The 23,320-nt window shown below is 45.3% G+C and overlaps 1 protein-coding gene across 6 annotated transcripts in view; it reads right to left on the bottom strand.

Moving 5' to 3' along the window:
* PTCH1 (patched 1) overlaps positions 1 to 23,320 on the bottom strand; it is a 74,174-nt gene that overhangs the window by 28,698 nt on the left and 22,156 nt on the right. For all 6 annotated transcript variants that reach the window (XM_057298684.2, XM_034967793.4, XM_008963523.5 and 3 more), the window contains exons 3-12: positions 13,607 to 13,796; positions 10,057 to 10,126; positions 9,872 to 9,963; positions 8,313 to 8,511; positions 7,892 to 8,013; positions 6,923 to 7,070; positions 5,978 to 6,109; positions 5,472 to 5,627; positions 4,684 to 4,782; positions 3,959 to 4,084 (exon numbers count right to left, since the gene is read on the bottom strand). In XM_057298684.2, coding sequence (XP_057154667.1) covers positions 3,959 to 4,084; positions 4,684 to 4,782; positions 5,472 to 5,627; positions 5,978 to 6,109; positions 6,923 to 7,070; positions 7,892 to 8,013; positions 8,313 to 8,511; positions 9,872 to 9,963; positions 10,057 to 10,126; positions 13,607 to 13,796 — 1,334 coding nt within the window. The remainder of the gene's footprint in view (positions 1 to 3,958; positions 4,085 to 4,683; positions 4,783 to 5,471; positions 5,628 to 5,977; positions 6,110 to 6,922; positions 7,071 to 7,891; positions 8,014 to 8,312; positions 8,512 to 9,871; positions 9,964 to 10,056; positions 10,127 to 13,606; positions 13,797 to 23,320) is intronic.

Genomic DNA, 23,320 nt, shown 5'->3' with positions numbered 1-23,320 from the left:
GGAATGGCAGGTGCTCCCTGTGAAAAAAACACAGAGTGTGCAAGAGGAGACACCTGGCTCAAGCACCTCAGTACTGCTGGGGTTTGAAATTCACTTTGGGGAAGAGAAAGGAGAAGCTATGAAGATCAGATTGTTCATACCTGATTCATAGCAAACAGGAGGTTCTCACTGCTCTTGACAGTATTACCTGATAAAGTCCCCGAAGTGCGGTCAAGTCACCTGCCTGAGGTTATCCAGTAAATCAGATCAAACAAAGACTTGATGCCAAGCCCCCAGCTCAGCTGAGAACCGGGAGTTTTGTGAGATCTGGTCCCTTACAGAGAGGATGTCTGTGGACGGGGTTAGGACACCTGACCGTGAGACAGCAGGGGACGGCAGGAAGAACAGGTAGGATTCTAACGGAGATTTTCCAGATGTCATCCTGGGGGCCGGATCCTTTTAGCTTTTAAAATCAGTCATGTTTAGAATGGAGGAGTGGAATGTAGAGAAGAGACCCTGGGCATCCCAATTTGGACAGGTGTTCATGAGGATGAGGACAACAGAGGTTCGTGACACAGGGAGCCCCACGGGCACAGGCATGGGCACCAGCCGGCCTCTTCGGTCAGAGAAGCCTGCTGGGCACCTTGCTCCGTGTCCGTGACGGAAATGAAGGGATGAGGGAAGAACCCCAAGCAGCGTCCCATCTTACTGACTTTCTCATAACCTACTACATGTATGGCGGAGTATTTTCTCAGTGCCAGGTCCCCAGGTGTACACCAAAATAGTAAAACAACCAGCAAGGGCTGCTCAGAAAGCGAAAAGGGTTGTCGCAAAGGCAAGAGAGTGTAAGTAAACCAGAGAAGATGATGGGGATGATACTGCAACTGTGAATCAATTCTAGTTATTGTGCTCATAGGAAATGCCCCATCCCCTCAAAGCAGCTAAGGCTGGGACACATGCAGAGGAGGTTCCACTCGAACCCTCCTAGACCAGACAGAACAACAAGGGGTTCTGTTCTGCAAGTTTTCATTGAAGAATAAACACTACTGGGCTACCAGCAAGCCCTAGTTAATTACAAAGAATTACAGCTGATGCCAGTGATTTCCGGTGTAGAGATGGCATTTAGGCAGATGGATAAAGGCTGATGAGGTTTAAGACAGTTTCCTTGTGAAAAAAATATCTAATTATTTGGTCAGGCTACAAAATTGGAGGAGTTTTATATGGAAAATTCTGAAGGTAACGCAGGTTTACTATTGGACAGAACCGCCTTGGGTCACTCCCTTTTGATGTTTAATCTGTAGCATCTTGCAAATATAAACACAACTGAACACCCAGAGTCAAACCTGATACTGTTCATCAACGGAAAGAGAAGCTACATAATGGCCAATTTTGAGGGTCAATACATTTAAAACAGAACCAGGGAAAATTTTCTGATGGCCACTGCAAAAATCATTGCATACTCTCTCTTTTCCTTGCATTTTCTATCCTATTTTTTTTTTTTTTTTTTGAGACAGAGTCTTGCTCTGTCACCCAGGCTGGAGTGCAATGGCACGATCTCAGCTCACCGCAACCTCCGCCTCCCGGGTTCAAGCGATTCTCCTGCCTCAGCCTCCCGAGTAGCTGGGATTACAGGCATGAGCCACCGTGCCTGGCAAATTTTATATTTTTAGTAGAGATGGGGTTTCACCATGTTGGCCAGGATGGTCTCGATCTCCTGACCTCGTGATCCACCCGTCTCGGCCTCCCAAAGTGCTGGGATTACAGGCGTGAGCCACCGTGCGAAGCACTCCTTTTTTCTTTTGACAGAGAATTAACCAGTGTCATGAGGAGGTATTCTTCAGTAAGATGAGGACTCTTGGAAGCTACAGTTGCAATTTTCTACAGTGATACTGCGGTGCTTTGAAACAGAAACACAAAAACCAACAGTACTCATTTTTGTCTCTGTAAGGTGCTTACCTTGGGAGAATTTAGCGCACTGGATTTTCTACAAGGCTACTCCTCGTAAGGAAACCTCATGTAGCTTTTCAGACCACCACACCATAGGGTATCATTAAAGGAGAGTCGGCCTCGATGAGCCATCAGTATGTACTAAGAGAGGAGAGGAGAGAATGAGAGAGAAAAGAAGAAAAGAAGGAGTGTGAGCAGATACAGAAAGACAGTGAGCAAAAAGGCAAGCAGAAAAGAAGGGGAGAGGAGAGAGAATGGGCAGACAGGGTCCCATGACTAAAAGACTCTAGAACAGTTTCTCAGTTCCAGCACCGGCTACACGTGAAATGAGACTGGGGTACCACAGGGTGCTGAGCAGACACACACCTGCGCACAAAGGCATTCTACAACTTCAGCTGCACTGCGAGTCTGGTTCACCTTTCATGCCACTGAGCAATCAGAGAGAGTTTCCTTGTCCTGTGCTTTGGTTCGAGCATCAGATCTGAACGTTATTCACTGATTCACTATTTTTACTTCTATATAAATTTATAATATAAATAAACCCTGTTTTCTTTTCTTTTTATGTTTCTTTTGGGGCTGGCGGTTACGGCAATTGGCATAGAATATTTTCTCCAGCTGTGCCTCACACTAAATACTAAAGATGCCTCCATTCCCAAACCCAGTAGGATCAGTAGTTGCCCAGGCCTCTTGGTTACTAGCGAAATGACATTCAAATACGTGATTGATTGGTTCCTCTTATATGACAAATGTAAAGACTAGGAAAGAGCTAAACATATTGACAAAATATAAACAGAAACCAGATGCAAGACTGGTCAATTTCTCTTCCTGCTCGCATCTGCAAGAACTCTTGGTGAGTAGAGTAAAGCTGTGTGAGCGTGCCGGGCATCCTAACAACAAGTGAAAAAGTGACACAGAAGTCATTTCCTTTAACAACCTGGCCAGCTTGAGAATTAGACATCATATCATCACAGAGAAAGAAAGGGGAAACAATTGAGGTTTTAAAATTTGAAATTAATTCACAAAACCCCCACAACATCTTGAGATATCAAAACTCCAGGCCACTTTGGGCTCAGGAAGACCATGGCACAGACTAGTGAAGTCTCTGCTTTACTGGCTGCAGTAACTAATTTTAGGATTCCTATGAATTTCAGGTAGCTGAAGGGCAATGTCAGTAATTTACTCCAGGCGCAGAACGGACTACAGCTCTATCCCCATCCCAGGGAACTGTCCATGCTTATAATTCACAGAAGCTGAGTCTCGATTAGAAAATACCCTGATGGCCTCTCGGGGGTGACGGGGCCTGGTCTGGAAGGAGAGGACAAGTCACGAGGGGACCACGTGCTCTGCATGGGAAGGTGAGAGGGATCATGAGTCTGCTTGGGCAGCCTGAGAGGGGAGCAGGGGACCAAAAGGAAAGAGAAGAGGGGACAGGAAAGATTGTGGCGGCCAACTTAGGAAAGGGAGGTGGAAAGAAAGGGCCCACCGAGGAGCACCCTGCAGGAAATTCTCCACGGAGCCTCGCCAGTTTGCGGTCCTGCAGTGCCGTCTGACACGCGACCTCAGCTTAATACTGTCTTGGGTTGGGGGTGCTTTGGCAAAAGCGAAAGAAAAGGTAGCCTGTTTGGGATCAAGTGGGCAGTGGGAGAGGGGGTAAGTGCAGGTACTGGGAGTGGTGTTTGGAAGCAGGGGATGGCCCAGAAGCTGGCTGCAGCGCTGGTGACCCCAGAGGGCAACATGAAGTAGCCCCGAAAGCCATGCATAAAGGACATGGCCACTCTATAAGGCAACAGACGTCTGGGCTTCATAGGGCTAGAAAGGAAGGAAAAACTCCAGAAGGGCTTAGTTTTTTAGAGGGAGTGTCAGGGTTATAAGCTTAAAGCAGCATCCACCCAGTTAAACAGAGCCTCAAACACAGGCATTTCTATTTCACTTCATAAGTAACTGAAGTGCCTTAGCAGAGACCGCAGACATGGGATGCTGGAAGTCAATGCCCCGTTCAGGATCACCACAGCCTTCATCACCAGAAGCTCACCTGGAGGGAGAACGCCCGCAGAGCGGGAATCGGGATTAACGCGGCCATGAAGAAGGCTGTGACATTGCTGATGGACGTGAGGGCCACGCTGGCTCCTGTGCGCTTCAGGCACTCCCCGGTCCTGTCCTGGGAATAAAAAACCACAGCGCTGAGAGCTGCACTGGACAGGGTCCCCTTGGAGCACAGACTGTGTGAGCAGATACGTGGCAGAATAACACAACTGTTATTACAGCTTATCATGCTGGCATTAGGGAAACAGAGCCACCTGCCTTACCCCCTAACACCAGCATTATTCAGTACCATCTACAGAGTCATCAATTCTTCATGGTTATTACCATCCAGAGAAGAAAGCTGCAAGATAATGACTTAACGCTTAAGTATAATTTTAAAAGGGAGTGGAGGGAGGTGATGGCTAAGTGACAGACATCTCCAGAGAAGCAAATGCAGGCTCTGGAAAGGTATGGCAGTTAGGGATAAAGTGTCACATTAAAACAAACACCCGTATTCCTAAAGGCACCCGAGATGCAGCTCTTGGGACTTCTCATAGCAAATACATGTCCTGAGAGTCTTCCAGCTTATTTCATTGACTGGCAGCCAGTGACACATCCTCTGACATGGGACTGAAATCTTTACTGGGTCAGACTGAGGAAAATTAAAGGACAAATACTTAGGAACAGAGGAAGCTGTGATGTCCCCAAAGCTCTCTTCTTTTGTTTTTGCATTACCTCAAAAGGGATTCTTTTATTCTGTCCTGTTTCACTGAAGGCGTGGGCCAGAAGAAAAACATCATCCACACCAACACCAAGAGCGAGAAATGGCAAAACCTACAGCAAAAACAGAGGATGGTGGCATTAGACACGCGAGATGCAATTCAGATGATTCTAAAGCTAGTTAGGACTCTGCCACCAGCACCTAACAGCTCCTAAAGCAGGGCTTCCGTAACCTCACGGTGAAGAATTCACTTGACGTCCCAAAGCCTAGCCATTTCAGCTCACAGGAGATCCTGCACGTTTCTACGTCAAAAGTCAGTGTACTATCATTTTTTAAGCTAGTAAATGAGAAGGAATCCAACTCATTTAAGCAATGATTCGCAGAGTGTGGCCCATGGACCAGCATCACAGGGAATTGCCCTGAAGTGCACATTCTCAGCCCCGGCCCCAGACTTACTGAGAAACTCTGGGGGTGGGGCCTGGCAATCTGAGCTTTCACAAGCCCTGCAAGCCATGCGAATGCCCACCAGAGCTGAAGAGCCACAACCCTGGTCAATGACATACATTCCTATCAGCCAAGTGTCTCTACTAACCAATAAGCCCAACAGACTTCCTACCCACTTCCCTGAGGGCGGACAGCATCAAGAGACAGCATTCCCCTGAAACCAGTAGCATCCTAGTGGAAAAGGCTGCAAGACCCTTCCGGTGAGAAGGACACACAGCACACAGGAGGCTGGCTGGGCCGAGCCTGGGGGCCGGGGGGCATTTGTCAACGGACAGCAGATAAATGGCTCCTTTAGTACCTGAGTTGTTGCAGCGTTAAAGGAAATTCCGATCAATGAGCACAGGCCCAGTCCTGCAGCCACTGACAGTGCAACCAGCAGGACGCCAGCCAGCCCCACGGCACCCTGGGACTTGGAGCAGTCCCAGCGCAGCATGGTTAGACAGGCATAGGCGAGCTGCAAGCAGAACAATGGGGGCACAGAACAAAAGCCGAACATTAGAATGTGTCGTGATTCTAATGTTTCCCTCCACCCATCACCCCAAATCAAAAGGCAGAACTTATCCAACAACAACAAAACTTTACATCAAGGACGTCACATAAAATGACAGGAGTCAAAGGTAGGCAAACGGCAAATGGGAAAAATGCTTTACACGACCACTTTTAAACCACTGTGAAGCCACGCTCTCTGTCCTGGATGCACGTCGATGTTAAGAGCAGTTAAGAAGCAGGAGCAGTCATGGAAAAGTAAAGACTAAAACAACCAAACCAAACTCCAGCCCCCAGGAGCATGGCATCGAGCGTTACCATGAGTAAGTAGCCGCTGGCCACGCGGATGACACTGACGTCAGAGAAGGATTTCAGGATGTCGTCCAGGGTCGTGGTGGTGAAGGAAAGCACCTTTTGAGTGGAGTTCTGTGCGACACTCTGATGAACCACCTGTGGTCACAACAGAATGCGAAATGCCCAAATGCAATGAACACTTCCACAAGCCTCGACAGCACAGATCTCAGGTGACACAGTGCAGCCCTTCTTTTTTTCTGATGCATTTTTAAAAAAAGTTCTACGTGATTCCAGGGCAGGGAGAGAAGCTGAAGTTGGGCTAACATTAAAGAACCCTGTTTTAGGACAAGGGCCATGGCTAATCAGTGGCAGTGGGTGCTGCTGAGGGCTGTTGTCGCTGGAGTTCACTCTGAGTGCTGTATTTACTCCAGGGCTGAGACTGCTCGTCTCTTCTCCGTTAACTTCACAATTGACTTGCGGTCCCATCGGCTCCCCACTAATCCCAAACAACTCATTCTTATGGCCCTCCTCCCCCTGTTCATTTGCTGGCCACTTTTAAAAGGTCACATGCAGCTCAGTAGAGGTCACTGCTTGGGAAACAAAGGCCAGCTCCTGTCACATGACCTGACCAAGGGGCCTGCAGCTGTGAACAGACTCTATGCCTTGCTAATGTTTTCCAGACACCTTTGCTAACCAAGTGTTTTTTTAAACACTGTTATGTGCTTTAGTTCTGGAATTCACAACTGGTTACTAAACATGTCTCAGGGCACCCCAATTAGAACTAGTCTTTTAGATATTATCCCAGGATTTTCAATATCAAAGAAGAGGAGAAAAGTTTTCATCCCATCAAGTTCCCAGAATTGCAATGTTTTGAAAATAAAGCGAATGGAAAGAAATGTTTTAAATAATGGTGAAAATGAAGAATTGCATAACCAGCGAGTCTGCACGCCGATTCGAAGGTGGGTTTACCTCCACATATGTCCTCTGCCAGGCCTCCAGGATGGCTGCCGCTTTGTCCTCGTTCCAGTTGATGTGTGAGACATACTCGTACCCCTTGAAGTGCTCGTACATTTGCTTGGGAGTCATTAACTGGAACATGGTCTGCAGGGCATGGGCGCTGTAGCACAGTCCAAGGGAAGGCACATCATCAGTATTCCCAGGAAGCAGTTTCCACTGCCTCAAATCCCCAGCCAGCTCCCCCAACTCACTGGCTGCAATTCTTTTCCTTCTCTGTGAGCACATGTTTCCATTAAAATGGGACCAGGATGGTTATTTTATTTAATAGATTGATGTACCATATTAAAGGTATAACCTTACAAACCTTTTACAGATATACCCCAAAATTAAATTAATAGGCAATTTCCTTTCACAGTTTCCATTCCATGAAACAGGAAGGGGAGAGGAGCAGATGGCTTGAACAGATACACCGGGCTCAGCGACGCATACTTGCTGTGCAGAAATCCCAGACGGTGGTGTTCCCAAGGGAGAAATCTTACACGAAACGCCAGACACCTGACTGACCAGAGTCCACAAGTGCACAAAGGATAATTCTTATTGAGCTGCTGGCTCTCCGTCTTTTGCTAACAGTCTATGACACTGTGCAGCTCGCACCACCAACTCTCTCTGACCAGTGTGTCCCGGCCTACTTTACACCTGCTCCCATTCTCTACCTAATGGGCAGATCTCCTTAAACCCTATAGTCAGGAACTACGGTCCTGATGAAAACTACAAATCCATTCTTGAAAAATTCCCCACAAGGTGCTTTTTCAAGCTGTTGCAGTCTGCTACTATTTCTTAATATTCTATGATGCCACCCGGCTAGCGAGGATAACGGTTTAAGTATTAATACAAATACACTTGCCGATGTCAGGAGGGAAGTGGCTTTTGAGGAAAGGAAGAAGACTACAGGGCATAGATTGTCCTCGGGAGCTGGCTTACCTGACGAGTTTTCCAGTGCTGTTCTTGACTGTGCCACCCACAATCAACTCCTCCTGCCAGTGCATATACTTTCTGGATAAGCCATGACATCCACCATTCAAAACAAGGGCCATATCAAGAGGCTAAAATAAAAAGACAGCCACATAATTATGGGAATTAGTAGGCAGGTCACATGCCTTGTTAAAATCCAGTGCATTAAGGGCTTGTGTGTTTCAGAGAGAACATTAATAGCAAGGCTAATGGGAGGTGTATGGCAAATCTTACAGCAAAATTTAGCTCTATAAACAAACTTAGTTCCATAGACAAAGATGATCGTGGAGAATGAAATGTTAAAAATGAAAATAATAAAGTGAACGATGAATGGACACAAAAAAGTGTTTTGCTCTCCACCCTTCTGAGAGCGCTCACTGCTGGTACTCACTTTGGTTGAATTTTTGTTGGGGGCTGTGGCGGGGCAGTCTGGATCGGCCGGATTGAGGCAGGGGCGGTCCATGTAACCATGACCAACCTCAGCCTTATTCAGCATTTCCTCCCAGCTGTCCACTTGATAGTTTATTTTCTTTAACTCTTCTAGGAATTCCAAAGGGTCGAAGTTTGTCCACCGCAAAGGAGGTTTACCTCTGCAAAAGAAATTAGGAGACGAGACCATGAAAAGAGCCTTCTAAACGCATCGTAAAGTAACACGGCTGCGCCCACTGCATCCACCTTGTAGGAGGTTCCTGGCAATGCTGCAATTCTGGGACTCTGGCATCAAAACAAATGCTCCTTTCCAGCATATCTGCATAAAAACTTAGGTCAGGAAAATAATTCATGACTGAAGATGCTAAGCAGAGAGAGGACTCATAAGTTAATGAGGGCACTGAATAATCTTTAATTGCTGATATTGTATATTTAATATCTACATACAAAATTAGCCAAAAAGACAGATCCAAAATTAAATTTTTTTTTTTTAAAAAAAGAGGGCGTCACAATATCAAATTAGCACTTGGCAGCCAAATAAATACTTTGTAAATGTCATCAATCAAAATATTTGATCTCTGCTACCTTTAACAATCCCATACTTATGAGCGCTCTCTGACAGCCTGGCAATGGAATGGGCAAGCCCCCTGCAGCCTCTGCCATCACCACCATCACAGCCACTTCCCCCCACACTCACTTTTGAATCTGTGCTGTTGACAGACCAGAAAGGCTTTTGGCTGCCTGTTATGTGGTTCAAACCACACTGTAGCTGCTTAACCAGGCTGAAGTCATTATTCGGAATCTCCCAACCAGAAAACACAAAACCCCTTATTTCCCATCTAAAACTGTACACTGAAGGTCAGGGGATGGCCACTGCAAATTGCTTTTGCAGATACGTGCAAGCCAGGACAGAAACAATAACCCAAGCTCTCACTCTTGCATAATTAACTGAAAATGTCTATGCTGATTAACAATTATTCTCTAAATGATGCGCTATATATAATATCCAACTGCCAAACGGTGAAACATTCCCTACTGTGGCCTTCACAGATAGTGGATTTCCCCCTTAAATGCCATTAGTGTGATCTAAAGAAAGGTTAGCTTTTTACTTCACAGGAAGATCTCAAACTCAAAATATTTCATTCTGATGTGAACCCACTCACTAATAAAGTCTCTCCTTAAAAAATAAGTGTCTAAATGCCTAGTCTTCGAAACTACGAACATTTTAAAGAGTTAAAAAATCACACGTACTCTGCAATAATTTGCATTTTATTTGCATATAAATAGGTTGGTAAAAGTGAATGAAATTTAATGACGCCTACAGAATTGTTTTTTGAAAAGAGAAAAAACATTCTGCTGAAATCCCCTCTCCCCCGACTATTCACTCAAAAAATGCACATGGAATTTCAATGTTTTTATTTCTTGTTCAAAACCGAAATGGAACAAACAATGATAAGCAACATTAGAAACACTGAGTCCTAGAGAAGTCACAGACATCAGAAAGCATGATCACACACTTACAGGAGGTATGCTGTCCCAGACTGTAATTTCGCCCCTTCCCAGAAGCAGTCCAAAGGTGTAATAATCAAACAAGGGTAAAGATATTCTATTATCTGTCAAAGTTAAAAAGAAGAGGCCATGCGTTAGGTTAAGGCACACTACTGGGGTGTTCCTGAGAAATTTTTGCCAACAAGAAGAAAATATACCTGATCCATGTAACCTGTTTCTGTGATAAGCTCTCCTGATTTGTAACACAAATGTTCCAATTTCCACTGCCTAATAAAATGAAAAGCAGAGACAAAAATTTCTCACTGTAATAAGAAAATTAGTGCAAATTCGAAATGATAGAACATATAAAAAGAACTGCAATTTCGATCACTTTTAAGCATCTGTCAAAACGAGCAGAGCTTTTGCCAAGTAGAGACCCAGCAAGCTTGCTTTAATGAATAGATAATACTCAATCGTAATTAACATGTAGGGTGTTTATGTAAATGAATGCTACCAAAGTACTTGAAAAGTCTTGTTTTCTTAAGTGTTCTCCCAATAATCTTGTTTACACCATTAATCTGCTTTTCTACATACATTAAACAACTTCAGGGCAGCCCAGCTGAATTATCATAAATTCAAAATAGGCGGGGATTAAATTAGGTTTGCAAAGTATTGACACATACTCAGGTGCGGAGATGTTTTACTGGCAGATCATGTCCTTAATAGGTAGTATTCAAAATGAACTCTCCTGCTCTTAACCATTAATATTATAAACAACATGTGCCAGGTGGGTCAAATTCTAACTTCACAGTCTCTTCTATTCCTATCTTACAGAAATGTGAATAAATATACAGATCAAGAATTAATTTAGGGCTGGGTGCTGCAGCTCATGCCTGTAATCCCAGCACTTTGGGAGGTGCCGGCAGGAGGACAGCGTGAAGCCAGGAGTTTGAAATCAGCCTGGGCAGCAAAGTGAGACCCTATCTCTATAATGAATGCATGAAATGAATGAATAAATAAATAAATAAATAAACTTTAAAAATTAGCTGGGCGCAGTGGTGCATGCCTGTCGTCTCAGCTATACAGGCAAGAAAATTACTTGATCCTGGAAGGCTGAGGCAGTGAGCTGTGATTATGCCACTGCCCTCCAGCCTGGGTGACAGAGAGTGACTCTATCTCTACAAAAAAATGAAAAAAAAAATTGCCAGGCGTGGTGCCACACATATATAGTCCCAGCTACTCGGGAGGCAGAGGTGGAGGATCACTTGAGCCCAGGAGTTCGAGGCTGCAGTAAGCTGTGATTGCTCCACTGCACTCCAGCCTAGATAAGCAAGACCCTATCTCTCAAAAAAAAAGAATTAATCGGGAGTTTTATTGTCTCTAGAAAAGTGTTATATAAGCCCATATCTTTCCAGGTATGTTAGGGAGATCAGTCTAACTAAAAAAAAAAGAAAATCTGGAAGAGTGGGGATGGAAAAGTCCAAGGGAAGGAAAAAAAAAAAAAAAAAAAAGAAAGAAACAAAGTAAAAACTTCCCTCCCAACTGCTCTATTCTTGGCCTCCTAAGGGAGGCCTGTCTTCACCCAAGGAGCTTACTGTGTCCTCTTCCCTGTGCCTTCCTGTCTCTCAGCGCCCTGTTGAAATGTCACCCCCATGTTAAGCTTGTTGAAAATGACCCCCTTCTCCTGAACTCTAGAGCCCTGGCTGGGCAGATCTCCTGCTGAAACCTGGCGCAGCTGTCATGGGGACCGCCCACGTTTCCTTTGTCCATGTCTATCTATACTGATGTCTTTCCTCTCTTTGAGAGCTGTGCCTAACTTACCCATATCTCCGCCATCCTCCACCTAGCCACACATCCATGGACATATTTATATTTTAATTCTATACAGCATCAACATAGACTATCCGGCATGAGTAGGTTCTCACTTTATATTACTTGATCAACTCTCATTTACACTTGAGAAGGACATCATTGTGCATTAGAAAAATGAATGGGCTTGAAGCCAGAAAAAGGCTTTGAAACCTGGCTCTCTCATTTTATAACTGCATGAACTTGGACAAATGCTCTAATTAGTCTAATTCCCAGTTTTCTCACCTAAAACATGGGATGGGTTGAACTACATGTTCTTAAAGTTCATTCCAATGCATAAAATTACTCTGGACCCATCTCAGCTTAAGAGTGTAATTTAATGGCACAGACCCTCACATCTTCTCCTGAAGCATGTAGGTGACAAACACTAAGAATGCATTGGCCATGCTTGCAGTGGCCCCAGGACAACCTGGCTCCCCACAGGGATGCCACTTCACATTCTGCAAAACTGCACCAGGTAGTTGCTTCCCTACAATACTTGTTACAGACCAACAGGGCAAGTTTGCCTGGCAGAAACATGATTTTACATTTTCTAAGGCCCTTGCATTCATGTATCTGGTCTTGTTCTGGGAACCATGAAGGATACGAGCACACATGACCATAAGCCCAGGTTACAGATAAACAAACAAGAATGTGCCAAAGACATGTGACTCGACCCTGGCTGTGCTTGTCCCTAGGATCCTGTCGAGCTGGAATGTAAGCAGAGGTTAGAGAAGGGACAAGAAAAATCTTAATTTTATTCTCTTCTTTGGTTCTCCCTGGCTGCTGAATATGCCTATACTGCTACTTCCTCACCTCTTCCAGGAAAAATAAACAGTACTAGCAAAGGCCTCAGTGAAGAGGTGCTGAAAGCCTAGGGGAGGTGATGGGGTTGGGTGACATCAACTCAGAGGTCCCCTGGAAATGGGGTTTAGTGATGCCAACCTCAAAAGCAATCAACAAACTGAATGCCCACTCTGTTCTCAATGCTGGGGTGAAAACAGACAAGAGGTGGCCCCTGCCCTGTAGTAACCAACAGTCTAGATACATAAGAAAAAGGACCGAGTTTTGAACTCTTCCTAATGCTTTACTCTACTCACAGCATTGTGAAATTAGCAATACGATGCTAAAACATGACTTTTTAAAAAGGTGTCAGCGGGCCAGGCATGGTGGCTCACACTTGTAATCCCAGCACTTTGGGAGGCTGAGGCGGGCGGATCACTTGAGGTCAGGAGTTCGAGACTAGCCTGGCCAAAATGGTGAAACCCCATCTCTACTGAAAATACAAAAATTAGCCAGGTGTGGTGGTGGGCGCCTCTAGCCCCAGCTCCTTGGGAAGCTGAGGCATGAGAATCGCTTAAACCCGGGAGGCAGAGGTTGCAGTGAGCCGAGATTACATCACTGCACTCCAGCCTGGGCAACAGAGTGAGGCTCTGTCTCAAAAAAATAAATAAAAAGGTGTCAGCAACAATTCCCATGGTGGCTCAGCCCCCAACGTGCTTGTGTGACACAAAACAACAAAGAGTACAAAGTCACAAGAAGCAGCTCTTCTTTTTCGCATTGTTTTTAAGTTCAGTAAGGGCAATTCAAAATATCACTCTCCAAAAATCTCTTAAGCAATGTAACATCTTACAGCCTGGGTGTATAGTCCCCAAGTGGCTCAGCGTCATCCTCTTTTGGGGACAGTGCCAAGATACTTACTGGCAATACATTATCAAGTAATGCACTTGCTTTGTTACCAAACTCGAGAAACGATAAATCAAGATGAAAAAAATCCTTTCATTGCAAAGCTATTTGAACTAATACTCCAGGTGCATTTCCAGGGCAACTGCATTTACTAAAATAACGGGGCCTAAACCAGCAGCCTTCTCCCACAGCCTTACCTGCTGCTCATTAGTAGGTGGACGCGGCGGGCCTTACCTGTTGTACATGTATACGTGGACACGGCTGGCCTGGAGTGCCGAGTCCAGGTGTTGTAGGAGCGCTTCTGTGGTCAGGACATTAGCACCTTCTTCTTTAGGGGTCTGTATCATGAGTTGAGGATTAAACATAGCCTCTTCTCCAATCTTCTGGCGAGTATAATTTAATTCACGACTTACTCGTCCTCCAACTGACAAATATGTACAGGTTTAATTAGAATAGCAAAATCACTGCAAACTCATGTTTTATCTGTTATCTGACTACCTGCCATAGGATACACAATAGATGAACTCTACTCATGAGACTGGCTGATGTGTGAGCAGTAACATTCACATTATTAATGGCAATGTTAACTTCACCAATAGTAAACATAAAAAATACTCACTAAGCCCATTAATGGCTGTCCCGCCTGTCACAGACGCAAACCTAATTCTAACTAATACACTGTGTGCTGAAAGTGGGGGGCAGAAAGGAAAACTTGAGACACCTTTTCCTTGCAGACCAGACCAAATAACCCTGTTACAATTTCTTTCACTTGTATAAACAATGCGCCCCTGCAGCAGATTTCAAGATAAATGGCTTCAATTTACACTCTTCTCCTAAGTAATCTGGCAAAGGTAACAAGGAAATGTTTCTCCTCTGTGGAAAAAGAAACAAGGAAAGGTGGCAAGTGTGTGTTCAGCACAAAACTTGCCAGGAGAAGATAAATAAAGTGATTCAAGTCAGATGCCCATGGGGAAATCCCAATTGAGAGGAACAAAATGTATCAGCCACAGCCATCATGGGCAGTCCCTGGAACCTGGTTCCATCAGACTCACCTGGTCAGCATCCAGAAAACACAGGTGCCAGGTTCTGAGTCAGCTGGGGGTGAGCAGCCTGTTTTCCGGAAGCACCCCAGGTGACCCTGAACCTGCTGCCCAGGCCGAGAAGTCCTGCCTCACACCAACCCAGCTTTCCAGCAAGCTGGCCAGCACGGGGTATGCCCAAAGCCAGCGCAGGATCAGGTGACCAAAGAAAACCATCAACACTGTGACTGCCAAATGCCTTCTCTCTTCCTCTCCTTTTTACATCCTTAGGCCCAAGGTTATGTTCAATGAACGGTTCTGGGCCAAACCAAGCTCCAAATGCTGCACCTGCCGGGAGGTGTCTCAGGGAGATACTAATAGTTACAGACCCAGGAACCTAGAGCTCCCCCACTCCACAGTCTAGGGCAAAGGAAGCAGGTCTGAATTGTTCCTAAAGTCATTGATAAGTTGCATGTTGACTGAAAAGCAGGCCTGCAGCAACAGTTTAGAAAAAAACTCAGTGATCATAGCTTTCCCACGAGGAGGAATCCTTTTTCTTCAAGTTTAGTATTCAAGGACATAAACATTTGGTTTGGACAAGTAAATAAGGACTGGGAACAGCGGGTTGTTTAGTTCTCTTGGCATATTTTATAAACAAGGGGGCAGGCTAAAAAGCAAATAATGCCCTCATTAGGAAAACCAGTACAAATTCACCGCCTGGCAGGACCCTCTGTGCAGGTCCACGCGGATGCCAAGGCCAGGAGCTCCGTGAGGTGAGGTTTAACATACTGCGTGTGGGGTCGGGAAGGAGGGAGGAATATATCAGTTGGTTAATAAAAAGGAATAAGACTTCTGTGTGCAGAAAACTGAAAAATGCCAGGGGGCATTGCCGAGGGCCTTGCCATCAATGTGAAGTTAAGGAAAAATCACAGGAAAACACTGGGAAACAACTTGCACAGAGAAGCATCTACCTACTCGGCTGGCCTTTTCTGCAAGCCCTGGGAAAGCTGCCTGAAGGCAGGGGCTTGCTCACTCTAGCAGAAAGCACAGTACTTAACACCACGCAGACTTCCAACCAATTAACTGAATTTGAGCCAGCCCACATCCCCTAGAAGTGCAGAAGCTGTATGAGGCTAAAAAGCCAGTTATGAGTCCAGAGGTCACAGTTGCAGAGCTGCCCACCAAGGAGCTCAATGCAGCTTTTGCTCACCCTTTCTTTGTGTTATCACATCTAATGCCACAAACCTAGAAATCATTCCCATTGTTACTGCCTCCTCGAACATCAGCATGCACGTGGTTTTTCATTCTGATTACAAAGTTGCACCTCCTGCACCTTTACTGAAGCTTAACATATCAGGTGACTTAAACCCATGAAATTAAAAAACAACAGCAACAAAGCACACCCCCCACCCTTATTATGGTGACCTAGGTGCCGTTATAGTGAGGAGCAGTCCATGACAGACAGCCTGGCTTCAGCAAGATTCTGCCCCTCGAGCCTTGGCAGAGCAGCCGCCTGTTAACTATGTAATCCTCGAAGTGACCTGAGAGTGCAGTGTGCACAAAAATGGCGAAACCAAACACAAAGTTTGTGCTGCTAAGAAATTTTTACCAGACTCTTCCAGACCAACCTCATAATGGAGCAGTTATTTTATCACAGGGTGTTTCAGAAATGGCATTTATTCTCTACAAGATATAAAATGTACCTCAGGGTCTCCATCATGTCCCCTTTTTAGATGTTTTAAGATGTATATTTACATAAACATTTTAATAAAGGTATAGATTTGTCCTTTCTCTGGAATTGGAAAACCTGTCGCTCCCCCATCTCTTTGCTCTAATGATGAACACAAATATTTTGCCAATGTGATGTTTCAACTAAGACTATCATGATAGGGTGGCCAAGCAACTAGAGTTGAGACTCTGAAGTCTACGGTTTTCTCAACCACCTATGCCATATATACTATTAAATGCAATTCACTTTTACATATTATATGGTTATATTTTATCTAATATTTCATCTTATATTTAACCAAATATGAATGTTTTGCAAAATGATTCAAAAACGTTAATGAAGTTTAGTTGCCACCCATTTTATCTGACCAATAGCTGTAACATGATTCATTCATCCAGCAAGCATTTGTGGGTGGGTGGGTGGGTACTTTGACTAGGCAGTGGGGATGTGGTGGACGAAACCAGTCAGCGTGGTCTCTCTCCAAGAGGCATGCTGGTCAGTGAAGGGAACAGGCAACAGCCAAGCAAAACAATAAGATACCTTCATAGCACAAGTGTGATGCAGAAAACGAAGATGGTGATGCCATGTTGGGTAGTGGGGAAGGGGAAAAGATACTTCAAATGGGATAGCAGGGAAGACCTAAAGGGAAACAACATTTAGGTGACTTTGAAGAGCTGGAGAAACAGCGTTCTGGGTAGAGGAACCAGCAACTGCAAAGCCCTCAGGTTTGGCTTGTTGCAGGGAGAGAAGGGAGGCAAGTGTGGCGGAGCTTGGTGAGACCATAATTAAGTCTTGTGTCATTCACCATGTGAACTGGTAGACTCAGCTCCCTCTCGGGTATAACTGTGTCATAAAGTGCATGACACTCATATATTCTGACATCAGTATTGACCCAAGGCACTCTGGAACAAGCTGCCAGAAACAGAAACCCTTCAGGATAGAGCAATTTTACGGACTCATCTGACATTTGCTACCCTAGCAAATGCCTATCCTAAATCACTGCTGAATGACAGCTGAAAGCTGTTCATTATCTTGCTGTCTTCCTTATCATCCCTAAGTGTGAAGCTTTGAGCTCAGGAAGTCCCACAGAACCCATTTTAGGTGACTGAGATGAAGGTCGTGGTCTTGGAGAAATAGGTTTCCCCCTTCTTTTTCTTTTATTTAAAGACAAGTCTTGCTCTGTTGCCCAGGCTGGAGTGCAGTGGCACAATCACTGCTCACCGCAGCCTCAACCTCCTGGGCTTAAGCGATCCTCCTCCCCTAATACCCCAGATAACTCCAACTACAGGCACACACCACCATGCCCAGCTAATTTTTCATTTTTTTGGGTAGATACGGGGGCCTCACTATGTTGCCCAAGCTGGTCTCAAACTCCTCAGCTTAAGTAATCCTTCTGCCTTGGCCTCCCAAAGTGCTGGGATTTCAGGCATGACTTTTTTCCACTGTCAGGATCAAAGTCCTAACATATTTTTAAAATAATCTAATGTTCGTGAAATAGTGCAGAAGAAAATAACTATTAAATCTAGTATCTGTTATGTAGATGTAGGCATAAGGAACCAAGTTAATAGCCATTTTTGCTGTGTGGCAGGCTATGGATAATTTTTTTTTCTTTTTTTTTGTGACGGAGTCTCGCTCTGTCACCCAGGCTGGAGTGCAGTGGCCCCATCTCAGCTCACTGCAAGCTCTGCCTCCAGGGTTCACGCCATTCTCCTGCCTAAGCCTCCCAAGTAGCTGGGACTACAGGCGCCCGCCACCAGGCCTGGCTAATTTTTTTTGTATTTTTAGTAGAGATGGGGTTTCACTGTGTTAGCCAGGATGGTCTCGATCTCCTGACCTTGTGATCCGCCCACCTCGGCCTCCCAAAGTGCTGGGATTACAGGCGTGAGCCACTGCACCTGGCCAGACTATGGATAATATTTACCCGCTTTGCTTTTTTGAGTTTATTTCTATTAATTTTTCTACAATGAAAGAGTATAATTAAAAGCTTCTATGGTTGGACATGGTGGCTCATGCCTGTAATCCCAGCACTTTGGGAGGCCAAGGCGGAAGGATCACTTAAGGCCAGGATTCGAGACCAGCCTGGGCAACACAGATAAACATATTTATCTCTACAAATAAAAAGTTAAAGAAATAGCTGTGGAGTAGTGGAGGCTGCCTTTAGTTCTAGCTACTTCAGAGGCTGAAGTGTGAGGATCGCTTGAGCCCAGGAGTTGGGGGGTGCAGTGCACTGTGACTGTGTCACTGCACTCCAGCCTGGGCAATAGAATGAGACCCCACTTCAAAACAAAACAAAACCCAGAAAAACAAAACCTTCTATGTGACACACACACACACACACACACACACACACACACACACAAAGAAAAATAGATATGAGAGCTACTTGGTAGAGATATGAATTAAAAACAAACTCAATGCAAAAAAAATAGGCATCTCTGTTCTCACTCATCTATGAGAGGTAAAAAAGGTTAATCTGATGGAGTTAGAGAGTAGAATGAGGGTTATCAGAGGCTGGGAAGAATGAGAGGGGAAATGAAGAGAGGTGGGTTAATGAGTACCAACATACAGTTAAGTAGAAAGAATACATTCTAGTGTTCCATAGCATAGTAGGGAGACTACAGTTAACAACAATACACTGTATATTTCAAAATAGCTAGAAGAGAAGATTTAGAATGTTCGCAACACAAAAAAATGATGAATGTGTTTGAGGTGATGGACATTCCAATTACCCTCATCTGATCATTACACATCTTATGCTTATATCAAAACATCACATGTACACCACAAACATATACAGTATTATGTATCAATAATACTAATAAACTATAAAAATAATCATATGCATCTTCATCATATTCTGAAGTCCTTTTATATTAACAATAAAATAACAACCCCTCTGAACAAGACTCAAGAAAAATCATTATCTCAGGATCCTGAGACACAAAATAACGTTTTATACTTGGGTGGTGCTTTCCATTTGCAAAGCCCTTTGAAACCATATTCTTTACGTCTTTGGAAATATTTTGATCATTGCTGCTCCTCCATCAAGCTGGGGCCAGCTGTACCAGACAGGCAGTGAGAATGGAAACCGGAAGACCCCAGCATTGCCACTAGTGGCAGAGAGATCTAGGACAAGTCCCTGACACAGCTGAGCCTCAGCCACCTTTCCTGGTTGCTGAGGATAACAGGGATAACAAATGCTGTGATGAACCTCACAGGACTGTGAGAGCCTTAGCTGACAATGTGTGTGAAATTTCCCAGACCCTCACCCAAGAGCTGAGCAAGTGTCAGTTCACCCATGCCTTTGTCACAGAGCATTGTTTCACTGTCCTGACGTTACAGGGGAGGGGGCATAGCTGCAGAGTTTGGGTGGCTTGCCCAAGGTTACCCACCTTATTAGTAAGAGGCAGAACTGACCCTTTAACCCAGAGTCCAACTGCCCTGCGAGCCTCATGGCTTCTGAGCACCAGCTGAGAACATGAGTACAGCAGGAGGTAGCCTAGGAGCGCCAAATTCCACAGAGCACACTAGACAGGTTGAGCATCCCTAATCTGAAGGTCTCAAATGCTCCAAAACCTTCCTGAGTGCCAATATGATGCTCCAAGTGGAAAATTCCACATCTGACCTCATGTAATCAGTCACAGTCAAAACAGGCTCACAACCATGAAGATGACATGTTACAACTGCACAAAAAGTTAACTACAGCAGACCTGGTAAAAATGTGTGATGGGCTTATTGAAAACTAACGCATCGTGCATTCACAACCAAACAGGAAATCATGTCAGTTCATAAAATCAAAGAGAGACGTCTTAAGACAGAAACTATTGTTAATGAGGCCGGTGATGCTGGAGGAAACATTCTGAAAAGCCATCCAGCAGATGTCTCCTCGCCCCTACACAACCCACTCCCTGATCCTTCAACTGCTTCTGATGTTTCTTCTCACCTAAAAAAATAAAACATGGTGTACAGTAACCTCTCAGTGAAAACACAGCATTGCAGGTGGAGACCGGAAGCTGCTGTTGTTTAGCCACTGATGCAGGTATCTGGTGATGCTATTGTGCTGCTTGGGTACCCTGAACACATTATTTTTTTCACTGCATTAATGGAGTGTCGTGGTTTTTTTACTGGTAAGTACGTAGGTGTGAATTAGTTTAAGAAAATGATTGCTTATCGGCAGCATATAAATTTTATAAGTCAGGAAGGATGGGAATGCCACACAACCAGATTGTCCACATGGGTGGCTGAGATAGTGACATCTTTGCTTTCAGACAGTTCAATATACACCAACATTGTTTCAGGCACACAATTATCTTAAAATATCGTATAAAATTCCCTTCAGGCTAGATGCATAAAGTAGTTGAAACATAAACAAATTTCATGTTTAGAGTTGGGTCCCATCCTCAAGCTATCTCATTATGCTTATGTGTGAATATCACCCCCCCTAAAAAAAATCCAAAATCCCATACACTTCTGGTCCCAAACATTTTGTATAAGGGATACTCAACCTGTATTACGCTCACAGCTAGAATTTTAGAATGCGTGAAATATGACAATAATCCGTATTTTTATTTAAAGTACAACCATGTTGCATCAAAGATTTTTCTCAGCCAGTGAGAAGATGCAGTTTTTTTCAGTAGGGCTCCCTGGGTCACAGTGGACAGGCCTCATTTTCCTTCTCGTCCCCAGAGAGTCCTGTCTTAGAGGGGGCAGATGAAGGCACACAGAGAACATGCAGCCCTAAGCCTCTTTACCTGCAAATTCTGCCATCTTATTCTCCAGAAATCCAAGGCTTAAGCCAATTCTTTGAAAGGCAAAAGAAGCATCACTTCTGCAAATAAGTTTTTGATCAAGCTCTGCTGATCCTCTCATCCCCAAATCAAGCCAGGCTTAACTTTCCAAAGTGAAGAAAGGCTAGCTAGCTCAGGTGGGATGCCAGCTGACCCAGAGGCCCATACTTCTAGGCCAATATGATTCCAATCCACTGTAGACAAGAGATGTTTCCCTCATCACGCTTCCCTGCCGTGCCCCTCCTCAGCACAGCCTTCTGCACAGAGCTTAAGAAACTTCTGTGTCATTCACACAAAAACCTTTTAGCAAAAGCTTATTGTGATCCACATAAAGATGATCTGAGGGACCAACCGAAGTTATTTTCCACAAAATTCAAGTCCTGCCCATGCACCTCAGTATGTGAGGGACGCAGAGGGGCACCAGGGGCATGGCACACCAAGTGTGCTGAATGAATAAATGAATGCGCAGTCTCAATACAGAGCCTTGGGAACAGGCAGTCATCTGTATAAGTTATTAATTCCCCCCAAAGCCTCAAAAAGTCAATCAGTCAAAACAAATGACCCTTTCAGCCTGAAAAGTACCCACTCAGAGTCCAATTAGGAAAATAGGGTCTGTGTATATGCAAGCGTTGCATTTGCATTTGATTAATCCCATGAATTATCTAACAGCCTCTAGAGAGATTTTCTTTTTCTTTTAGTTGCTCAGGTCCTCCTTTCAATGTTGCATTTACTTACTGTGAGGCCGAAAAAGTACAAATCTCTAAGCGGGTGTAACTGCAAAATTATCAGCACTGCCTCTTTTTTATAATCGAAAAACAAAAAAAAGAAAATTCAGTAATGTGGGCAATTGGCTGAAAATTCACGGGCTGTGAATTTTAGTCCTCTCCCACCCATCTCTTTTATTCAGGAGGAGCCAACCGCTGTCCAAGTTTCTGGGCCGTTTTTCTCCTTATGAGATTGTGCCCCTGCGTGTTGCCATAGGAAAAACGCTACAATCAGCCCAAAGACAATGTGCCTTCATGAAGTGAGCCCAGTGAGAGGTCAACCACCAAAGCATAACGAGAAAAGGACACCCCCACCTGCCCACGGAACCGCACGGGACCGCACGGGGCATGTGGCAGGCTGGGCGCAGGTAGTGCGCAGGCGCCGGCGCGGGGTTCTGCACCGCGCATGCGCCGGAAGCAAGCTTCCCCGCCCCCACCAGCTGCTGGCAGTGCCATCTGTTATCAGCCTTGCCCAGGCTGCTCCCTCTGAATGGCTTTCCCTGACGCAGACCTGCTCGCCCTGTCAGATGCAATCAGGTCAGCCCGGCACTCTGCCCACGCTGGACCTGCTGCCTGTCGCAGCTCCCACCAGCTCCCAAGGAGCCACGAGTTCCCGAGACGACGCTGCATCTGCCAGGAGGCCCCTTCTTCATTGGTTACTTGCCACACTGGCAAATGAGGGCTGTGCACCGCGCCACCTGAGACAGGCCCAAGAACGTTGCTGACTTCCTGCAGAGCACAGGCGGAAATGTCTTCCATCCGGAACGGCGTACTTTCCAAGCTGGGAACTGTCCCAGGTTCTACCTCAACCTCAGGTGCAACCAGGCCTCTCAAGCGCAACAGGCAGGCAGATGCACACCCAGGTCCCGTCGCTCTGCAGGAAGTGGGCGGGCCCAGAGGTGTGATGACGAGCGCGCGCTGGCTCAGAGGCCACACTCCAGCAGCAGCAGGCAGCAGAACCCAGGAACCAACACAGCGTGTTTTCATCAAGCTTAGTTGAAACCTCCTAAAGTCTTCATTAAAAAAATAGAAACAGAAAGAAACCCAACAACAACAACAAAACCCAAGTGCTTCCACGGCAGGCTCTCCATCACAGCACTCAGGCATTGCATAACATTAACCCCAGTTTCCTTCTCTCAGCTTCTGTGGGGCTGACATCACCTCTCAGCTCTGAACAGTCTTCTTGCCATTATCCAGCCTGGGCCTCTCTTCATTGGCCTCCCACTTGAGCCCACATGGGGGAGAAGACAATGCGAGTCTCCACCTTCGCACGCAGGCTCCCTGGCCTCCGGGGAATACCACGCTGGCCTCATTTATCTCCTGCACTGTTCCTTCCCTCTGCATCTGTGCAGGGAGACTCACGTCACTGGGGGCCACTTTCATGATTTTGTTGCCATCAGGATTAGCTGGATTAGGGGCCAGTACATAAGGACCCCCTGGTGCTGTGAGGAAGTTTCATCACCGGGTCAGCGTGGTGTGAACTATATTCTGTCAACACCACCACTTCTTATAGCCACCAACCAAAAAACGGCAGGGTGGAGGTGGGGGCGTGGCAGAGAAAATACCTCAAGTGCAAAATGTATAAACTCATCATAGCAATAAATTCCCGCATCATGCATTTCAAAGTATGTGAGCCATTCAAGACTATC

This window comes from Pan paniscus, chromosome 11 (genome assembly GCF_029289425.2).
Source record: "Pan paniscus chromosome 11, NHGRI_mPanPan1-v2.0_pri, whole genome shotgun sequence".
Lineage (NCBI taxonomy): Eukaryota > Metazoa > Chordata > Mammalia > Primates > Hominidae > Pan > Pan paniscus.
This window is presented reverse-complemented; position numbering and strand designations above follow the sequence as displayed.